The 22,434-nt window shown below is 43.8% G+C and overlaps 1 protein-coding gene and 7 non-coding genes across 8 annotated transcripts; 7 read left to right on the top strand and 1 right to left on the bottom strand.

Annotated features, from left to right (window-relative positions):
• The first annotated feature begins 2,749 nt into the window (after positions 1-2,749).
• Positions 2,750-4,584, top strand: LOC120734872 (prolyl-tRNA synthetase associated domain-containing protein 1-like). The gene is made up of 4 exons (XM_040033952.1): positions 2,750-2,935; positions 3,704-3,829; positions 3,903-3,992; positions 4,078-4,584. The coding sequence occupies exons 1-4, from the start codon at positions 2,855-2,857 to the stop codon at positions 4,288-4,290; spliced, it is 510 nt and encodes a 169-aa protein (XP_039889886.1). The 5' UTR covers positions 2,750-2,854; the 3' UTR covers positions 4,291-4,584.
• Positions 4,585-4,902: 318 nt separating this feature from the next.
• trnat-cgu lies at positions 4,903-4,976 on the top strand. Its single transcript has one exon. It is a non-coding gene; the product is annotated as a tRNA-Thr (tRNA).
• Positions 4,977-6,961: 1,985 nt separating this feature from the next.
• Positions 6,962-7,035, top strand: trnat-agu. The gene has a single exon. It is a non-coding gene; the product is annotated as a tRNA-Thr (tRNA).
• Positions 7,036-7,287: 252 nt separating this feature from the next.
• Positions 7,288-7,361, top strand: trnat-agu. Its single transcript has one exon. It is a non-coding gene; the product is annotated as a tRNA-Thr (tRNA).
• Positions 7,362-7,726: 365 nt separating this feature from the next.
• trnat-cgu lies at positions 7,727-7,800 on the bottom strand. Its single transcript has one exon. It is a non-coding gene; the product is annotated as a tRNA-Thr (tRNA).
• A 110-nt stretch (positions 7,801-7,910) lies between these two features.
• Positions 7,911-7,984, top strand: trnat-ugu. Its single transcript has one exon. It is a non-coding gene; the product is annotated as a tRNA-Thr (tRNA).
• Positions 7,985-9,969: 1,985 nt separating this feature from the next.
• Positions 9,970-10,043, top strand: trnat-agu. Its single transcript has one exon. It is a non-coding gene; the product is annotated as a tRNA-Thr (tRNA).
• Positions 10,044-10,295: 252 nt separating this feature from the next.
• trnat-agu lies at positions 10,296-10,369 on the top strand. The gene has a single exon. It is a non-coding gene; the product is annotated as a tRNA-Thr (tRNA).
• Positions 10,370-22,434: the final 12,065 nt, after the last annotated feature.

Raw genomic sequence — 22,434 nt, 5'->3', positions numbered from 1 at the left:
AGCGGTGAGTCAGTCCCATGTGTACAGACAAACTGTTTGGTCTCCGTAGATAATTTCCTCCTTCATAAGAACTGTGAGTATGAGCTGATGTAAACCTTTACATCAGCTCATACTCAGCACATTTACAGTCATAAAGACATTTACCTTCTGATTTTCAGCGCTGTAGTTAATTCATTTCTGACTGAAACTGAAACAAGTGTTAAAAGCTGCACTTTAACCCTGTGGAGTTTCTCCTGAAGCAGGCCCTGCTGAGATTCAAACACAGCCTCTGCTGTTTAACCAGCCGCAGCACTGCAGCTGAAGCAGCTCCACCCGTCCAGGGTGATGGAGCAGCTGGTGGTGTTTGCACCTTTGAAGAGCAGCTTTGCATTGAATAAGAAGACTTCTAATGATGGGCTGCTGGCTCAGCTCACCAGGTCAGGTAGCCTGTGCTGTATGCTGTGGGGCTGCTGTAGAGGTCAGATGACGTCGACAGGTGTTTGATCTGCTGGCCTTTCTTCCCAGTTCCCTCACCGTTTCCCCCTCTTGCCTCCCCCTGTCTCGTCTTCCTTTGCAGCTCCGAGCGCACTCTGTTGGCGTTGCACTTTTTAGTTTCTTCCCCAGAAACAGCAGCAGCACATGCAGCGCTGTCAGGGCAGCAGCGTGGACTCTTCAGTGTTTACGTGTCGTGAGTTAGACTTGGTCATTAATCATGTTATTGTGCAACAGGCTTTCAGTGTGTGTGTGTGTGTGTGTGTGTGTGTGTGTGTGTGTGTGTGTGTGTCTGTGTGTGTGTGTGTGTGTGTGTGTGTGTGTGTGTGTGTGTCTGTGTGTGTGTGTCTGTGTGTGTGTGTGTGTCACTAAAAGCTGCTTTGTAGAAAAAATCAGAGCGAGATGTTTTAGTTTTTATGTTTTCGTGGTTTGACACACTGAGCAGCATCGACCCATGGAAGAATGATTTCAATCAACTGTGTGTGTGTGTGTGTGTGTGTGTGTGTGTGTGTGTGTGTGTGTGTGTGTGTGTGTGTGTGTGTGTGTGTGTGTGCATCCATTTAATCAACAGTTAAACTGATGGAAGCTGAGATGAATGTAGGACACTGAGTGCGCACTCTCAGTAGGGTGGATGTTAGAGTCCAGGAGCAAACATGTGGACTAACACTGAGCAGGAAAAGGAAGACGAGACAGAGGGAGGGAGAGGGGGAAACAGTGAGGGGATCAAACACCTGTCGACATCATCAGGAAAAGCCTCATCAATACGTAATAATAAGAGTCAAGCTCACACCTGAGCAGTGATTCTAGGCAGTGAGCCTCCGAGTGTGCGTCCCCTTATGACGCCTCACACAAAACACACAAACTGCCTTTCATTCTTAATGAACAGAGCTCATGAAGCTGTGCAGCAGCTGTGCAGCAGCATGCTCACATCCAGGAGGGACAGTTTAAACACCTGGACGGCCTCACAGGAGGTTCATGAATGTGTGAAGGAGGACATGCAGAGGCTGGAGTTGGAAGAACACGACCACGTCAGAGGGGACGCTGCTGGGACGCTTTATCCAGCTAAGCCACGGCGCCTCCTACAGGCCTTCAGTCAAGTTAAACATAAACCGTGGATCTGCAGCTCAGGTGAAAGACGAGGATTTCAGGTGGGGCCGCTCCATGGTCCTCCTTCTCCTCACGTGTGGTCACATTTATGTTTGATTTGAACTGTGAGTTGATGAATGAACCTTGGAAACACGTCACCGTAAGCTGAATGATGAAGCGTGCGCCTCCTGTCGAGCAGAAACAGTGAACATAAATCACTTTGCACTAATGGGTGGATGAGCAGCGTGAGTGTGCGTGTCACATATTTCATCGGTGTGTAAAGAAACATCTGGTGGAAGTGATGTGGAGATCAGGACTTCTGCTCCAGCAGCTGCTGACGCAGGAAACAGCAGGAGGAGCTGACGGAGAAGCTAACGGAGGAGACACAGGTGAAGCGTTCAGGGTTCAAAGTCAGGAACACTAAAGCTGGACCCCGCAGAGCTGCTGGAAGTTCAGATGTGTGGTCACCTCTGTTCATTGGACAAGGGTCTCGTGTTCATTGTCCTGCCCTCTGAAACGTCATGTGCTCCTGCTCCCTGCATGTTTTTTATTTTAAACTCCTCATAATCCCACATGTGGGGAATTTCGTAAATAAAGGTCAACGCCCAATGTGGGGCTCAAACCCACGCCCTTGAGATTAAGAATCTCATGCTCCACCGATTGAGCTCGCCGGGCTTACGTCCTTGGCCTCTGATACCTCTGTATCGTTCACATCCATCCCTGATGTGGTTGTTTCTTATGCAAAAAGCTGAAGTAACGAGTCTGACTTAAACTGAAAGGATGATAAAGTCGAGACTTAAAATGTGAGGAGTAAAAAACAAAGTACGGCTACTGAAAAGTCCGCTTAAGTACTCATGTAACAAAGTATTTGTACTTCATCACCTCTGAAACTGTGTGCATCTGTGTGTGAGTCTGTGTGCGTATGTGTGCATGTAGGATTTTAATCTCAGCACTCAGATTTTCGGGTTTAATGGAATTGTGTTGACGCTCGGAGGCGCTGTGATTGTCTCTCTGACCCGTCGGTGCTACTTTGACCCAAATCGAACAGTTTTATAATTTTCATTTTCTAAAAGAGTTCGAGCTGCACGCAGATCCTTCCCCATTACAACCTGCACTCTGAGCGGGCACCCCGTGCTCAGTTTGAGTAGCTGGCTCTGTTCCTCAGTCACACGGTGGCACTGTGACAGGAAGCGAGCGGCCAGCTGCAGGAAAATAGCTGCAGAAGAAGAAGAGCTGCTCCTCAGCGGCTACCTGCCGGGTCCACCTGTGTCCGTTTGAGCTGCTGTCTCACGTGAAGATGTCGGAGGACCTGCGCGCACAGCTGGAGAAACATCTGCAGACTTTACACATCCAGACGAGATGCGTGGAGCACCCGCCGGTAAACCGGACAGCCCGACTACACCGAATCCCATTAGCGCTTCTGGCATTTTCAACATCCCCGTCTGACTCTAGATCATATAAATACGTGAAAATATGCTCGGAGACATTTCCACAATCGGAGAGACTCGCACTTTTATTCGGCGCCACGCGTGACCATGATAGGGTCTCCTGATGCGCGCTCACAGTTGTGGAAGTGCGCGTTTCCTCCTCAGTTTCTCGCTCTTTCAGTTTCACTGACACGTGGGGGAGTAACAAAGTTGTCAGCTGAAGTAAAGAAGAGCCGCTTTGCTTGCCGTGTGTGTGCTGAATTCACGAGCACACGGATTCACGTTAAAATTACGTGATGAAGTTTAGGCGCAGTCAGCTGTGTTTGCGCAGAATCTGTTTATCCTGAAATGCGCAGTGTTTTTGAACGGGATCCGTTGGGACGGGCGCTTTAGAGCTCCGCTCAGAATCGAGCGCGCCGTGAAAAAGCAGATATGACTTTGAATGCCTGACTTATGTGCATATATTTATGTACTTCCTGTCTGCTGCAGCTTTCATAAACTGCTCTGACACGTTTGTGCTGCAGGACCTGCTGTGACCTGCAGAGGGCGCCAGACCACAGAGTTTGGTTTAGTCCTGCAGGCATGGATGGCATCACAGTCAGACAGCTTTATTGATGTAGGAAACCAGGAAGAGTTGCAGGAGGCTTTGATGTTAGTAATACAGCTTCCACAAAGCTTCCACAAAGAGCCCGCTCTCACCCACTCTCCTCCTCCTGCAGGTGTTCACGGTGGAGGAGATGATGCCTCACCTGCAGGGCGTGAATGGCGCCGTCACCAAGAACCTGTTCCTAAAGGACAAGAAGAAGAAGGGGCTGTGGCTGGTGTCGGCCCGCCATGACCGCCAGGTCAGCTCCTCCACATGACCTCTGACTTAAAAACTAAAGACTAACACCTCACTTCCTGTCGTTCCATCTGCAGGTGAACCTTAATGACCTCGCCAAGAAGCTTGGTGTCGAGAGTGGAAATCTGTGCTTCGCAGATGAGGCAGCCATGTTGGAAAAGCTGAAAGTAGGGAGGATCAAAACGGGGAGGGCCAATTATTGAGCTGGATTCACAGGTCACAGCTTTAGACTCCTCCTCCCCTCTCCTTCAGGTGGGTCAGGGCTGTGCGACGGCTCTTGCACTGCTCTTCAATCAGGGTCACAGCGTGAAGTTCGTCTTGGACCGGGACCTGGTGGAAGGAGGCCACGAGATGGTCTACTTCCACCCGATGACCAACGCTGCCACCATGGGGCTCAGACTGGACGACCTGCTGTGCTTCCTCAAGGAGACGGGACACCAGCCAATCGTGAAGTGCTTCGAGTAAAACGGACACCCGGGCCTGGTTTAAAAGCGACGCGAGGGCGGTCCTGGTCGGGCTGAGAGCAGGATACGGCCGTCTGCCGCCGAGGATCTTGAGAAGCTTCATGCTAGGCTCTAAGTGTAAAAACAAACATTTTAAAAACGTGTTTGTGTGGAGCGATGAAAATCTGCAACCTGAACAAACTGTCATGTTTAGCAAAGTCTCCAAAATTAAAATTTATTCACTGAAATTTGACCCTGGATGCTATTTATTTTCCTGCAAATGTAAAGCGAGAGAATAAAAAGCTTTGTCATCTCTGTTTGGTTTTAAATTAAGAGTTTATCAGAAATATGCTTTAATCTTTTGACCTTAACAAAAAGAAACAGCCTGTAAGAAGGTAAAACACGAGGGTCAAAGAGTTACTTATTTTAATAATTACACAGATAAGAATCAAGTTACATGGTTCTGACAGCATTTAAAGGGTTTGGTGAGTAACCAGGAGGCAAGCTAAGAATCCGCTTTAATTTTCAAGCACTATTTTCTGAATGCCAACATTCATAGTGCCCAAAAATTGAACTTGTCTCCTTCTGCAGTACCAGGTAATACCAGGTAATATCAGTTTGCCTGTCAGCAGGAGGCGCTGTGGCTTAGCTGGCCAAAGCGCCTGTCTCGTAAACAGGAGATCCTGGGTTCAAATCCCAGCAGTGCCTGTTGAGCTATTTCAAAATAAGAAATTCTGTGTAGGCAACTTTTCCTCAATGTCAAAATAAAAGGAAGTAATCTGTTGAATCTGAAGTTTGGAGGCACTAAAGATTTAGCAAAGGACACCCCAGCAGCTGTGCACCACATGCAGATGAAAAACATCAAAACTGAAAGTCTACTAAAACATGAAACTGCGCAACTGTGACAACAGACATAAATGGACCAGTATAGAAACTGGGTGAGGCAGGGTTATATTGAGCTTTCGTCCCAAAAGTACTGTCAAGATTCTGCAAATCATTCGAGTTACTGATAAGAGAAGGTAAGACTGTTAGGTGTTGTGTTAAAATAAATGCCGAAGAGTTCTCTATTAAAAACAGCATAAGGAGGTGTTCTACTTTCCTCTTATGTTATGGAAAAGTGTATAGGCAGCAGGAATTTGAGTCAGGTCTCGGTTTTTCTTGATGATGTCACTCCTTTCTCAGCTACACTTGAGAACCATGAGGAATGATCGCTGAAGGTCCTCCATAGGATGAAAGAATTTACTTTAAAGCTGTCGCCAGAGAAATGTCAGTTCTTCAGGACATCTGTCCAATATCTCAGCCATGTTGTATCATCAGAAGGGGTCAAAACAGATCCAGCTGCCCTCACTACCTGGCCAAGACCAGCTAACATCAAGTAGCTTAAGTCTTTCCTTGGGTTCACTGGATATTACAGGAGGTTTATAAAAGACTATTCCAAGCTTGCAATACCCCTTAATCACTTAAGTGCTGGTTGCCTCCCACTGATGAGAAAATCCAGTCTGTCTGGCAGAAACCACAAGGTTTCTACCAGTGCGGATCTCAAAAAGCCTTTTTCACGAAAAATGGACCCCAACCGCTGAAGATACTTTTAAGACATTGATTCTCAAGCTCACAACAGCTCCTGTTCTTGGGTTTGCAGATCCAAAGAACATTATATTGTGCACACCGATGCAAGCGCCCATGTTCTCGGTGCAGCCCTATATCAAGAACAGGAGAGCAAGTTAAGAGTCATTGCCTGTGCCAGTAGGGGTCTCTCCAAGTCTGAGCAAAGGTACCCTGCACACAAGCTTGACTTCCTGTCTGTGAAGTGGGCTGTCACCCAGAACGTTTTCCGCTGTATCTATGGAGTAAAATGTACAGTGATGACAGACAATAATCCACTCACATACGTTTTAACATCTGCAAAGTTGGACGCAGTAGGGCATTGCTGGTTGGCCGTACTTTCCAGTTTTGATTTTGACATTGAGTATAGTGCTGGGAAGGACAACCAAGATGCAGATGGGCTGTTGAGACGTCCGTATCTGCATGCCTGTGATATATCTGATCAGAGTTCTAATGATGAGGAAAATGCCATTGAAGGCTTTACTGCACAGCTCTTGCGCCGCAACAAAGAGCCAGATTTTCCAACCGAGGCAGTAAAGGCAGTATGCAAGAGACATGAGTATTCCTCAACTCTTGAGGAGGAGGCAGCAGTACCATCGTCTGCACGAGTACAATGTTTGGCTATTGGAGCCTCTGCAATACCAGCAGATTTCTGTCAAACTGATGTAGCTGGGCCATGCCCCCTGCTGCAGATGTCTCTTTCCGATTGGCTACGTGAACAGAAATTAGATCTGGAGAGCTGAGAGAGTCTTGCAGAAAGCTACCAGTTAGCCAATGAGCACATTCAAAAGAGTGCTTTACGAAACAAACAAAGCTTTGACAGTAAAGTGCGGGAATCCACCCTTGCCAAGGGAAATAGAGTTGTTTTGAGGACTTGTTCAGACTCACCCTGTTGAATCAGTCTCAAAAGCTTCTCCTTCACCTTATGATGTTTCCACCGAGGTCATTGAAGAAGTGAGGAACAGGAAGTTACTTGTTGGACTATTTGACCATATCCTACATTGATAGTGCACAAAAGTTAAAAAAGTGAACTCGTCTCCTTCTGCAGTACCAGGTAATACCAGGTATTACCGGTTTGCCTGTCAGCAGGAGGCGCTGTGGCTTAGCTGGTCAAAGTGCCTGTCTAGTAAACAGGAGATCCTGGGTTCAAATCCCAGCGGTGCCTTCCTGTTACCATTTGAAACCATCTTCTTCACAGTGTTCAGACTCACCCTGTTGAATCAGTCTCAAAAGCTTCTCCTTCACCTTATGATGTTTCCACCGAGGTCATTGAAGAAGTGAGGAACAGGAAGTTACTTGTTGGACTGTTTGACCATATCTTACATTTATAGTGCACAAAAGTAAAAAAAAAGTTGAACTCGTCTCCTTCTGCAGTACCAGGTAAAACCAGGTATTACCGGTTTGCCTGACAGCAGGAGGCGCTGTGGCTCAGCTGGTCAAAGCGCCTGTCTAGTAAACAGGAGATCCTGGGTTCAAATCCCAGCGGTGCCTTCCTGTTACCATTTGAAACCATCTTCTTCACAGTGTTCATTGCATTCTTAATCTTGGAGTTGGGAAGTCTTTCAAAGTCTTTGTATGTCCTCAGTTATCCACCTCACGGTACTCTTGAGAGCTTTAAAAACTTCTTTGCACCTGATCCGAGAAGCTTCTTCAGTTCTAGAACAAATGCTGGAGGGTCCCAGGCATTAAACCGCTAGTGGAGCTTCTGAGGGTTGTTCACCCAATATTGATGTCTTGGGCATGTCTAAATCTTCATTGTGTCCTCTTCTTGGAAACGAAGGAGAGAAAGCATAACTCCCAATGCTTCCCGCCATCAGCACTCATTAATGAAATGTAATGGCATTGGTAGGGAGGTAAGGCACTGCTGGGATTTGAACCCAGGATCTCCTGTTTACGAGACAGGCGCTTTGGCCAGCTAAGCCACAGCGCCTTGAGCTGCGTGTCTCTGGCTACTGTCCAACAGCTGGTGGGGAAAAATGTGACAAACCGATTCAAAACTGTGTCTGCAGAGGTTACTTGGTTTTTCCCTTCCCTGAAGGAGGCACTGTAGCTTAGCCGGTCAAAGCACCTGTCTTGTAAACAGGAGATCCTGGGTTCAAATCCCAGCAGTGCCTGTTGAGCTATTTCAAAATAAGAAATTCTGTGTAGGCAACTTTTCCTCAATGTCAAAATAAAAGGAAGTAATCTGTTGAATCTGAAGTTTGGAGGCACTAAAGATTTAGCAAAGGACACCCCAGCAGCTGTGCACCACATGCAGATGAAAAACATCAAAACTGAAAGTCTACTAAAACATGAAACTGCGCAACTGTGACAACAGACATAAATGGACCAGTATAGAAACTGGGTGAGGCAGGGTTATATTGAGCTTTCGTCCCAAAAGTACTGTCAAGATTCTGCAAATCATTCGAGTTACTGATAAGAGAAGGTAAGACTGTTAGGTGTTGTGTTAAAATAAATGCCGAAGAGTTCTCTATTAAAAACAGCATAAGGAGGTGTTCTACTTTCCTCTTATGTTATGGAAAAGTGTATAGGCAGCAGGAATTTGAGTCAGGTCTCGGTTTTTCTTGATGATGTCACTCCTTTCTCAGCTACACTTGAGAACCATGAGGAATGATCGCTGAAGGTCCTCCATAGGATGAAAGAATTTACTTTAAAGCTGTCGCCAGAGAAATGTCAGTTCTTCAGGACATCTGTCCAATATCTCAGCCATGTTGTATCATCAGAAGGGGTCAAAACAGATCCAGCTGCCCTCACTACCTGGCCAAGACCAGCTAACATCAAGTAGCTTAAGTCTTTCCTTGGGTTCACTGGATATTACAGGAGGTTTATAAAAGACTATTCCAAGCTTGCAATACCCCTTAATCACTTAAGTGCTGGTTGCCTCCCACTGAAGAGAAAATCCAGTCTGTCTGGCAGAAACCACAAGGTTTCTACCAGTGCGGATCTCAAAAAGCCTTTTTCACGAAAAATGGACCCCAACCGCTGAAGATACTTTTAAGACATTGATTCTCAAGCTCACAACAGCTCCTGTTCTTGGGTTTGCAGATCCAAAGAACATTATATTGTGCACACCGATGCAAGCGCCCATGTTCTCGGTGCAGCCCTATATCAAGAACAGGAGAGCAAGTTAAGAGTCATTGCCTGTGCCAGTAGGGGTCTCTCCAAGTCTGAGCAAAGGTACCCTGCACACAAGCTTGACTTCCTGTCTGTGAAGTGGGCTGTCACCCAGAACGTTTTCCGCTGTATCTATGGAGTAAAATGTACAGTGATGACAGACAATAATCCACTCACATACGTTTTAACATCTGCAAAGTTGGACGCAGTAGGGCATTGCTGGTTGGCCGTACTTTCCAGTTTTGATTTTGACATTGAGTATAGTGCTGGGAAGGACAACCAAGATGCAGATGGGCTGTTGAGACGTCCGTATCTGCATGCCTGTGATATATCTGATCAGAGTTCTAATGATGAGGAAAATGCCATTGAAGGCTTTACTGCACAGCTCTTGCGCCGCAACAAAGAGCCAGATTTTCCAACCGAGGCAGTAAAGGCAGTATGCAAGAGACATGAGTATTCCTCAACTCTTGAGGAGGAGGCAGCAGTACCATCGTCTGCACGAGTACAATGTTTGGCTATTGGAGCCTCTGCAATACCAGCAGATTTCTGTCAAACTGATGTAGCTGGGCCATGCCCCCTGCTGCAGATGTCTCTTTCCGATTGGCTACGTGAACAGAAATTAGATCTGGAGAGCTGAGAGAGTCTTGCAGAAAGCTACCAGTTAGCCAATGAGCACATTCAAAAGAGTGCTTTACGAAACAAACAAAGCTTTGACAGTAAAGTGCGGGAATCCACCCTTGCCAAGGGAAATAGAGTTGTTTTGAGGACTTGTTCAGACTCACCCTGTTGAATCAGTCTCAAAAGCTTCTCCTTCACCTTATGATGTTTCCACCGAGGTCATTGAAGAAGTGAGGAACAGGAAGTTACTTGTTGGACTATTTGACCATATCCTACATTGATAGTGCACAAAAGTTAAAAAAGTGAACTCGTCTCCTTCTGCAGTACCAGGTAATACCAGGTATTACCGGTTTGCCTGACAGCAGGAGGCGCTGTGGCTTAGCTGGTCAAAGTGCCTGTCTAGTAAACAGGAGATCCTGGGTTCAAATCCCAGCAGTGCCTTCCTGTTACCATTTGAAACCATCTTCTTCACAGTGTTCAGACTCACCCTGTTGAATCAGTCTCAAAAGCTTCTCCTTCACCTTATGATGTTTCCACCGAGGTCATTGAAGAAGTGAGGAACAGGAAGTTACTTGTTGGACTGTTTGACCATATCTTACATTTATAGTGCACAAAAGTAAAAAAAAAGTTGAACTCGTCTCCTTCTGCAGTACCAGGTAATACCAGGTATTACCGGTTTGCCTGACAGCAGGAGGCGCTGTGGCTTAGCTGGTCAAAGCGCCTGTCTAGTAAACAGGAGATCCTGGGTTCAAATCCCAGCAGTGCCTTCCTGTTACCATTTGAAACCATCTTCTTCACAGTGTTCATTGCATTCTTAATCTTGGAGTTGGGAAATCTTTCAAAGTCTTTGTATGTCCTCAGTTATCCACCTCACGGTACTCTTGAGAGCTTTAAAAACTTCTTTGCACCTGATCCGAGAAGCTTCTTCAGTTCTAGAACAAATGCTGGAGGGTCCCAGGCATTAAACCGCTAGTGGAGCTTCTGAGGGTTGTTCACCCAATATTGATGTCTTGGGCATGTCTAAATCTTCATTGTGTCCTCTTCTTGGAAACGAAGGAGAGAAAGCATAACTCCCAATGCTTCCCGCCATCAGCACTCATTAATGAAATGTCTGGGATTTGATTCAAGGATCTCCTGTTTGTAAACTAATTCAAAGCGCCTCCTGCTGGATGGGTGTGGCTACACAGCAAAGGACACCCTAGTAGCTCTACTCAATACATATAAAAATATTATTAAAAAAAATAATGGCAAAAACAAGAATATTAAATCAGAATGTCAAAGATGAGCTGTGGTACATGTGTCAAAGTAAAGCTCAACCCAGTAACAGATGGGAATAATGAAGTGAACTGAGGGACTGGAACCATTTCACTACATCTAAAGACTCGGGCTGAGCATTTAGGATCTGACTTAGTCTGAGCGACCCTGTGTTCACACAGTGGAGACTCACCAATCACAAAAGGTTTCCTCTTCCTGCATGCTCTGCTTCTTCATGTTTCCTGGTTCCTACTTCTCTGTGACTCTAAGAAGACCATCATCTCCTATATCATAGGTGTCAAACTCTGGCCCGCGGGCCAAATTTGGCCCGCAGCCTAATTACATTTGGCCCACGAAGTCATACAAAATTACTATTAGAGCTGGCCTGCCAGTATTATACAGTGCATGTACTGCTAATACTACAATTCCCAGAATGCTCTATTGGTGTTTTGGCACGTCAGTCATAACAGGACCCATTAGCACCCTCTCCTCTGTTGACCATAGTCATAGCAACCATGCAAATACTGCCATGCTACCTATCCCAAAATGGAAAAAAAGAAATGCAGAAAACAGGAGCTTTCTGGACAGGTGGGAGAATATGATGAAAATTTGATAAATGATAAAATGATAAAATTTAATTCAGAAGGCTGCAAAAATTTTTTTTTATTTAAGAAATGAATTCCACTGATGTGTTATTTAATTGGAATTTTGATTTTGCATGTGTGCAATATTAAGTTATATATACGTTTATATAAGTTATATATATCGTTTAGTATTAAGCCTTGCTTGTTCCATATTCAGTTTTTCAGCAAAACTTGTTTGAGTCCATAAGAAAAGATTCCTTGTTATATTTGGAGGAAGATTTTTTTCCAATGAATATTAATGTTAGCCCGCGACTTTGATCCAGTTTTGTCAGTCTTCTCTGCTCACAGTTCATTTTCAGCAGGTTAAAGTGTGTGAACGTGACGACACCAGAAGTCTGAGCAGCTGCCGAGCAGAAACAGCTCTGAGAGTGTGAACCTCTCTGCATCACTAATGGGTGTGTGAGTATTGTTGCATTGTTGTGTAAAATTAGCAACTGAATAAAGGTTACGTACAGACGCTCCGTTCCCAGGAATGCTTTCACACGCTCTGTGTGTGTGTGTGTGTGTGTGTGTCTCACTGTGGGAAATAGCTCTAAACTGTTGGCTCAGATTTGGTTTTCTTATATATCTGGATACATTTAGGACATAAACAGAGTTCTTAATTATCATAATGTATCAATAATATAACAGGTGTTTGAGTTGATCTTTTATCGACTACAGCAAAATAAAACAAAATATTCCCAATCGAGTCAAGAATTTAAAAAAGGGAAAAATATGTTAAATCAGATGTTGATGGAGATCCTCATGAACATCTGTCCTTCTCAGGTGTGAGCAACTGTGACCCTGCAGGTAATGTCACTCTGTCAGCTACAATAACTATATATAGCTTTCCTCCACATCCCAGTATCTCCCCGCAGCTGCGGAGTGCGATGGCAAGTAAGTAAGTAAAATTTTATTTATATAGCACCTTTCAAGATAAAAATCACAAAGTGCTTCACAGAAGCAGAAACGAACATACAACCTCGAAAAAACAAAATCAACCAAAAGCAAGTTTAAACAGATGGCCTGTAAATGGTAAATGGCCTGCATTTGTATAGCGCTTTACTAGATACGTTTTTAACTGCTTTTTAAAAGACATGACTGAGTCCACAGATCTCAAACTCAAAGGGAGTGAGTTCCAGAGTCTGGGAGCCACTGACGCTCTGTCACCTTTTGTTTTTAACCTGGTATGCTGGACAACCAGCAAGCCCTGGTCACAAGACCTCAGGGACCTGCTGGGGCGATAAGGAAGAAGAAGATCACTGATTTAAGTTGGAGCTACACTGTGCAGGGCCCTATAAGTCATGATTATAATCTTAAAATGGACCCTGAACTTGACAGGGAGCCAATGCAGCTGAATCAGCAGGGGCGTGACATGGGAGTATTTGTGATGCTTTGTCAGAAGCCTAGCAGCAGCATTCTGAACACCCTGCAGTCGTTCCAGGGAGGCATTACTTAAGCAAGTAAACAAGGAATTACAGGGAGTGCAGAATTATTAGGCAAGTTGTATTTTTGAGGAATAATTTTATTATTGAACAACAACCATGTTCTCAATGAACCCAAAAAACTCATTAATATCAAAGCTGAATGTTTTTGGAAGTAGTTTTTAGTTTGTTTTTAGTTTTAGCTATTTTAGGGGGATATCTGTGTGTGCAGGTGACTATTACTGTGCAGAATTATTAGGCAACTTAACAAAAAACAAATATATACCCATTTCAATTATTTATTTTTACCAGTGAAACCAATATAACATCTCCACATTCACAAATATACATTTCTGACATTCAAAAACAAAACAAAAACAAATCAGCGACCAATATAGCCACCTTTCTTTGCAAGGACACTCAAAAGCCTGCCATCCATGGATTCTGTCAGTGTTTTGATCTGTTCACCATCAACATTGCGTGCAGCAGCAACCACAGCCTCCCAGACACTGTTCAGAGAGGTGTACTGTTTTCCCTCCTTGTAAATCTCACATTTGATGATGGACCACAGGTTCTCAATGGGGTTCAGATCAGGTGAACAAGGAGGCCATGTCATTAGTTTTTCTTCTTTTATACCCTTTCTTGCCAGCCATGCTGTGGAGTACTTGGACGCGTGTGATGGAGCATTGTCCTGCATGAAAATCATGTTTTTCTTGAAGGATGCAGACTTCTTCCTGTACCACTGCTTGAAGAAGGTGTCTTCCAGAAACTGGCAGTAGGACTGGGAGTTGAGCTTGACTCCATCCTCAACCCGAAAAGGCCCCACAAGCTCATCTTTGATGATAGCAGCCCAAACCAGTACTCCACCTCCACCTTGCTGGCGTCTGAGTGGGACTGGAGCTCTCTGCCCTTTACCAATCCAGCCACGGGCCCATCCATCTGGCCCATCAAGACTCACTCTCATTTCATCAGTCCATAAAACCTTAGAAAAACCAGTCTTGAGATATTTCTTGGCCCAGTCTTGACGTTTCAGCTTGTGTGTCTTGTTCAGTGGTGGTCGTCTTTCAGCCTTTCTTACCTTGGCCATGTCTCTGAGTATTGCACACCTTGTGCTTTTGGGCACTCCAGTGATGTTGCAGCTCTGAAATATGGCCAAACTGGTGGCAAGTGGCATCTTGGCAGCTGCACGCTTGACTTTTCTCAGGTCATGGGCAGTTATTTGGCGCCTTGGTTTTTCCACACGCTTCTTGCGACCCTGTTGACTATTTTGAATGAAACGCTTGATTGTTCGATGATCACGCTTCAGAAGCTTTGCAATTTTGAGACTGCTGCATCCCTCTGCAAGATATCTCACTATTTTTGACTTTTCTGAGCCTGTCAAGTCCTTCTTTTGACCCGTTTTGCCAAAGGAAAGGAAGTTGCCTAATAATTATGCACACCTGATATAGGGTGTTGATGTCATTAGACCACACCCCTTCTCATTACAGAGATGCACATCACCTAATATGCTTAATTGGTAGTAGGCTTTCGAGCCTATACAGCTTGGAGTAAGACAACATGCATGAAGAGGATGATGTGGACAAAATACTCATTTGCCTAATAATTCTGCACTCCCTGTACAATAGTCTAAGCGAGACGAAACAAAAGCATGAATAATCATTTCCAATTCGGCGCATGACATAATGGGACTCAGCTTAGCAATATTTCTTAAATGGTAAAAACAAGAGCGAACCAAAGATGTAACGTGTGTGTCCAGCGTCAGAGCTGGGTCAAATGTAAAACCAAGGATCCTAATGGAGGGTTTAATATAAGAAGCAAGAGGGCCTAGATTTTTAACCACGAGTGGAGCAAATTTCTCAGGAGCAAAGACAATGACTTCCGTTTTATCAGCATTTAGTTGAAGATAATTATCAGCCAGCCAATCTCTAACAGAATCTAAGCAGGACTGCAAGATCTGAAGCTTAGAAACATCAGGTGGCCTAAAAGAGATATATAGCTGAATATTATCTGCGTAACAATAATACAAAATATCCGTAAAAGAGCTAAGAAGTTGCAGAAGAGGGAGTACGTACAACAGAAACAGTAACAGTCCCAAGACAGAGCCCTGTGGCACCGCATAGGTGAGAGAGGTGACGAAGGATCTGAACTTAGAGGAAGACACAGAGAAAGACACATGCTGTGTGAAATGAAAAGAGTCCATGATACTAAGAAAACCTCTGGCAAAGAGGTCAGAGTCATCATCAATGTGTATGTAAAAATCCCCAATTATTAACAATCTGCACAGCTTCAAGATGGAAGATAAAAAGTCACTGAACTCCTTTAAAAATGGACTGTTGGGTCCAGGAGGATGATACACTACAGCACAGTAACACAGATCTTTGATTCCAATTTTAACCAGCTGTAGTTCAAATGATGAAAATTTTTCAACCATTAATGAATAACAGTGAAACCAATTTCAGTGCACCACAGCCAGACCTCCTCCATGACCAAAGGTCTGCGGCCGACTGAAGAAGGAGTACCCTTTTTTGTGAATATACAGGCCGAATCAGCAGTTTACAGTCTTCTATGATTCTATATTTCGTCGCTATAATCCACCAGAGTTTAAAAGTGAATTCAATAATAGGATTTGCGTGCGTAGACTGTATAGTTTCTTCTCCCAATCTTGCTTGTGGATGATATGATGAACAGTAATTTATCTCCATATGCCTCCATTTTGAGGTGCAGTCCGGTGAGCACCAGTAAACAATATATCTCAGCTGGGCTGCATAGAAGTATTCCTTGAAGTTCGGGAGGGCGAGTCCTCCTCTTTCTTTTCTTAGTTGGAGTATTTTAAATCTTACTCTTGGCTTTGTCCCTTTCCAAATAAATCTACTAACTAATTTATCCCATCTGCCAAATTGTACATCTGGTCTATGGACTGGCAATCAGTGTTGGGTAAGTTACTTTAAATTAGTAACTTAGTTACATTACTAGTTACTTCTATCAAAAGTAACTCAGTTACTTCAAGTTACTCGTTACTTTCAGAGTAACTAGTTACTAGGGAAAGTAACTTTGGTTTTACTCAGAATTCTCTTGTTAATGTGTTGCTTCCGTAACTGGATACCCAGCAAGTTTGCCAGTCTTCTAGCTTGCTTACTTGCCACAAGTGCACTGTGCCACCTACCAATAGAAAGGAAAAAATAATGTGCACATTTCCACGAGAGAAATCCCACGCCTGATTCTATCCTAGCCTGCTTTTTACATCCAACACAAAAGCTGCAGTCGTGGTGCTTTCGATTGTACTCAGAACTCGGAAATTCTGCCTTCAGAATAGGAAGATGCAGGTAACACCAGACTGCAGATGAGCTGCTTACAGGGCTGGACTGGGACAAAAAATCAGCCCGGGCATTTTGACACCATTATAGGAAAAATCATAAAGCCTTTGAATGAAAATAAACACTGTTGTGACAGTGATGTTCACTGTTTTGATGGTTTATATGCATCAATCTATCAATCGTTTGTTTTAAGATTCAGATAATTATTTTTTTAAAAGCGAGACATTTTAAATGAGAATAAAAAAAGTATTTCTTTGTGCTCTCCCCGTTAATGCCCTACCTGGCCCCCTGGCAAAACTTTGCTAGATCCGCCCCTGCACAGTTACCAGCTGTCAGCTACTTAGAAAAGGATCCTGGTGTTATTTGTCTCTCAGAAACAGTTCATAACTTCAACTCATCCATGTGACCTAAAAGGTAAACCTGTTTCTCCATCACAGCTCTGATGATTCAGTAAGGACATCTCCTGGTTTCATCTTCATGTTTCCCTCTCACCACATATCCAAACCGACATCATGACCAGCAGCTTTACAGCTGTGGCTCCAGCAAACATCAGCTGATACTAGAAATTAATATTAAATAAATTCTAACAACAGCTGATCAAGCTTAAACGTGCTGCTGTTGTTTAGCGCAACATCCGCTGGTTTCCTCTTTCGGCGCAAAGTGGGCAATAAACAAACAAGAGAGACGATCAGCTAATCATTGATCAGTTTCATGATTGAAGTAGAAACAGGAGAGGGAGGGTGAGAGGATGAGAGAAGAAGAGGCAGCTGTGCAGCGTAAACACAGAGTAACTCCAGCTTTGTGTCTTTTTCATTGTAGCTGAATTACGGGACAAACTGTTCCTTTTCACCTCAATAAGAAACGCGTAATATTTTCTCTGAATACCAGACGATTCCGTTTTTTACGGGACGGTTGGCAACTCTAATAATTAACCTTATGAACAAAGTTCAACACAATTAACTTCATAGCACCCACCCAGCTCTATAGAAACTCCGTCATGCTAGCTAGCACGCAGTACGAAAAAGTCAGCATAACGAAAATAAACTCCACCTAAACTTGGTTCATATCTGACCCAGAGAGACTGCAGGTCATAACTTCTTACCTGAAGTTCAGTTCACCTGATACTCGGACTGGCGGCTGCTTCGGGTCTCTCTTCTTGCCTCCCTTTTCCTTCATCCACCTGCTGGCCTCCACCACTTGCTAATGTTACTGAATCTGTGGAAGCTCCACGATAGCCACCACACGAAGTAACGAATAACGAGCCTATCTAAATCCCAGTAGCGAGTAACGCGTTTCCGGTTTTGGCATAATAACTAGTTACCGTGCTCGTTACCACAATATTAACGTAGTTACTGTAACGCGTTACTTAATAACGCGTTAGTCCCAACACTGCTGGCAATTAAGTGAATAGGTACAGTAGTCGGGGAAGCACATTCATTTTTCTTGAGCTGAGGTCCATGACAAGTGGAGCCCATTTACTCAAATGTTTTTGAATTGCATTGCTACTCTTTACATAATTTGCCTCGTATAATGTGCTTAATTCACTGGCTAGATAGACACCTAAATATTTGATCTTATTTGAGTTCCATTTTAGTTTATATTCATGTTGGATTGATGTCTTTTGTCAGCCTTTCTTTATCTTGTTTCATTTCTGCTTTCAATGATTCGATAGCTTTTAGTAGCTCACCAGCCGAGTCACTAGCTATGATATCGGAGCTCATGCTAGCTTGTCCTGTTGCGTTGTTAGCATTTGTTTTTGGGGAGGAAGTGGCTTTGTCCTGTCCCCTTGGCATTTTGGGTTCCCTTTGCCTTATTCCTCACCAACTGCATTCGCCTTGCTCAGCTGAATTGTCTGTTAGCGAGTTTCGGTGTTTTTCTATCCAGATTGTGGGGAGCAGCCACCAAACGCGTCAACTCACTGTGCCATGACACGGAAGCCGTCCAACAAGAACCTTTTATTTGTCATAGATCAGGCATTGAGAAGCACCATGCTCAACCTGGAATAAGTCAAACAAATACTGACACTGACCCGTTTTAGGGGACATAGAATCTGCGAGTTCGATCCGTGATGATCATAGTATATAACCGGAAAGCCTGGATGACCACTCCTAAGGTAACACGATCTCATAAGTCCAGGCCTTGCAAAATCCAGCAGGGACAGGGAAGACAAATTCTCCTCCGAACAAGCAGTCTGAGCACAGGTGACCAGAAATCCTCGTCTGAAGAGCAGTCTAAATTTCAGCTGGACACCTGCTCTTTCACCTCTCCTCCTCTGTGATTTGCGTGGATCCAAAAGGGTGCTGTCAAAAACCCAGACACTGGCGACAGAGGGGGGGATGAAGCCATTGTGGGAAGAAGAGATATCCAGGTCCACCATAGAGGAGCGAATAGAGAGTAGTGTCAGACGATCATAGACTAAGGCAGGCAATACATCAGAGATGAAAAAGGAGAGCAGGACAGTCAGAAACAGCAGTGTAGCAGAGCGAGGGAAACTGCAGCCAGCAGCGGCAAGGCCGAACACAGGCGCCATCATACCAGAATGAGTGGCTCTATAGCCAGATTGAAGAGTAGAAGACAGTGTGGAATTAGTAAAAACTGAGGCGCTATGACACATGTATAACATATCATGTTATCCATGAAATCAATTTCTATCCAAAATTGAATTTTTTTGGCTTTCTGTCCTACCTGTTTGGACATGGCAGGCTTGGGGTTTCTTCACCTTTTTTCTTTTACTCTCTCTTCATTTTTTTTCTTTCCTCTTTGATGGAGACGTGTGCAGACTACCTTTGCTTCCTCCAAAGGGGGCGGAGCTGTCCTTTTTTGCAACTCACCACCTTCATCTGTGCTGTGTATTTAAGGTTACAGTGTGTAAAATTTCACCACTAGATGTCAGTACATTGGAGATTGCAGTCAAGTTTTCTTACCCCTTCCAGATCAGGAGCACAATCCTCAGGTGCTATAGGACAAGTACGTTTTAGTCAGCCAAGACAGATCTGGATTCCCACCTCACCCCCAGAGTTTTACTCTAAATGTGGAAATATTTCAGGCCTCTGTTTACCTCAGCTGTAAAACTCTGTGAAAGGAGTCTGATACAAGTCAGTGAGTCAGCTCACTTATGATCGATGACAGGCATACTGATTCAATTCAATTCAAATTCTTTATTAGTTTAGCAACAGGATAAAAGTAAACAAAACAATAATATAAAATTACAATAATAGTAATCGAAAATCCCAGAGCGGTTATATGCAATTTAGGAGACAGGATGCAGTAGAAATAAAAGAAATTGTTGAGCTGAGGTGAGCCGTTGAGGATATGCTGTCTTTAGTGCTGCTGATTTTGTATCGTGGTCCCCGTGTCTGCCCAGTCGACACGCTCCTCTTGGCCCACACTCCCACTCGCGATTAGCTGTCATTACCTGTCCCCTATTTGAGGCTGGGATGCAGATCCTCTCATCGCTGGATGGATGATTGTGCGAGACACGTTAGTGATCCTCTCAGCTCCCGTGAATCTTTGCTTAAGTGTTTTGTGACTTGTCTGTGAAGGTTCTCAGTCATCCAGGTCACCGTAGGCTAAGGAGCTTGGAAAGAAAAGCGTCAGGACTTCTTTAACCGTGTTTGGAACGTCAACCTGCTCTGCGCTTGAGTCCCTGCTATCGACCGTGACATTTTGTCTCTGTTAACCTCTGTTAGTCTCTGTTAGCTGCTCTTATCAGCTGTTAGCTGCTGTCAACCTCTGTTACCGTTAGTGGTGGTGGAGTGTGTGTGTGTGTGTGTGTGTGTGTGTGTGTGTGTGTGTGTGTGTGTGTGTGTGTGTGTGTGTGTGTGTGTGCGAGGAGACAGAATTAATTCCAACAAAAGGCGAGCCTTTATTTCAGCTGATCAGTGTTGGGTAAGTTACTTTAAATTAGTAACTTAGTTACATTACTAGTTACTTCTATCAAAAGTAACTCAGTTACTTCAAGTTACTCGTTACTTTCAGAGTAACTAGTTACTAGGGAAAGTAACTTTGGTTTTACTCAGAATTCTCTTGTTAATGTGCTGCTTCCGTAACTGGATACCCAGCAAGTTTGCCAGTCCTCTAGCTTGCTTACTTGCCACAAGAGCACTGTGCCACCTACCAATAGAAAGGAAAGAAATAATGTGCACATTTCCACGAGAGAAATCCCACGCCTGGACCGTCGTTGACCACCACACGAAGTAACGAATAATGAGCCTGTTTAAATCCCAGTAACGAGTAACGCGTTCCTGGTTTTGGCATAATAACTAGTTACCGTGCTCGTTACCACAATAATAACGTAGTTACTGTAACGCGTTACTTAATAACGCGTTAGTCCCAACACTGCAGCTGATATATGTGGAACATAAATCAAAGCAAAAACCAAACTAGACTGTGAAACTATGACTTAACAAAATCAAAAACTATAAATCAACTAAGACACTACAACGACTATGAACTGTTGTTTCTATGACGACTATGACACATACACATACACATACACAGACGACGCAACGAGAAATGAATGGAAACACACACAGTAAATACACAGGAGGTGATGAGGGGAAGGGAAACAGCTGACACAAATTATCATGATGACACCAGAAGAGAAAGTGAAACTAAAACAATGAACACAAGAACTCTTCAAAATAAACAGGAAACATGGAGACTCAGACATGACAACAAGACAAGAAACCAAACAGAGAAACAAGGAGACAGATGATAAATAATAACCAGGCTTAACCTCAACTAAAGCTTAAATAGGAATAACACAAAAACTATAATCACAAACCTAACATGAAAATCTCAACAATACAAAATAAAATTCAAAACGCTGGGTCAGAGACCCAGCCTGTGACAGAAGGCTGCTGTTATCCGCTGTTAGCTGCTGTTCGCTGCTGTTAGCTGGTGTTAAGATAAGATAAGATAAGATAAGATAAGATAAGATAAGACTTTATTGATCCCACAACGGGGAAATTTTTGTGTTACCTCAGCTCCGGTACAGATATCAGAAGGAAATACAAAAATACAAAGTACAACCAATAAAAAAAAAGTAAGATAATACACTATACACTACACTATACAACGGTAGCATACACATCTTTTAGCTTTTTAGCTAGCTTTTGATAGCTACTGTTAGCCTCGTTTAACTGTTGTTCACTACTATTAGTCTCTGTTAGCGTCGTTTAGCTGCTGCTAGCTGTAGTGTTAGTTAAACTGTTCTCAGTGTATTTCTGTCTGCCTGTGAATTAGTGAATAGTGTGTGTGTGTGTGTGTGTGTGTGTGTGTGTGTGTGTGTGTGTGTGTGTGTGTGTGTGTGCGTGCGTGTGTTGTTATAGCATTATTAGCCACAAAGCTGCTCTAGACTAAGTGTCACGTTATCGGTCAGTTTTAGCTGATGTCAGCTCGTTGATGTTTCAGAAACAGCATCACAGCTGTTACCTGTATTTTTAGAAATATAATTTCAAAATGGGCTCATTCTGTAACCTCTGTGTGACCTCTGACCTCCTGAAGGTGATGGTGTTTCTGTCGGTAGCCTCTCTGTATATGTAGTCTCCACAATTTCTTGTTTCCATCAGCTGTGGTCCTGAGCTACAGCTCTATCACCGTGGCGACAGAAAGCAGTCTGGTCGCTATGGGAGACGGGGCAGAAATAAGCTGTTGTTAGATGAGTGTGTGTGTGTGTGTGTGTGCGTGTGAAGCACCATGATGTAATTGTTTTTCTGCTGGTTTTAGTTCCTGCTGTAGAGTCTCATCACAGAGAAGCCTGCTGGGAGGAGGAGGAGGAGGAGTGGCACACACTCAGCTTCCTCGTCTCTTTGGGGTTGTTTTTGTTATTGTGCATCTTTCTGGTTTATATCCCAGATTTCTCACTTTTGACTCACAGTGATGCGATCTGGTTAAAGGGGGTGTGTTAGATGGGTCATGTGATCAGGTTTCACGTCTGTGTTTCTTGCTTCTTGCCAGTGTTTGATCACAAATATAAAATTAGCGAGAAAATCATAATTACCTGCTTCCTACATTTGCATATTTCAGTAAATGGTTTCTTCTTCCCATGTGAGAGACAGAGAGAAAGAACAGCAGATCTTTGGTATTTTCCGTGGTCACCGGGATGTAAAACCTACACGAGTAAAATCAGCAGACCAATATGATAAAAAAAGGTTCAGAAATGATCGGGGTTTGGAAAGACTCAGACAAAAATGGCCAGATTTGATAGATTAAT

This window comes from Simochromis diagramma, unplaced genomic scaffold (assembly GCF_900408965.1).
Source record: "Simochromis diagramma unplaced genomic scaffold, fSimDia1.1 OVJJ01000176.1, whole genome shotgun sequence".
Taxonomy (NCBI): Eukaryota; Metazoa; Chordata; class Actinopteri; order Cichliformes; family Cichlidae; genus Simochromis; species Simochromis diagramma.
Note: the sequence above shows the minus strand (reverse complement) of the source record. Positions and strands in the feature narration are given on the sequence as shown.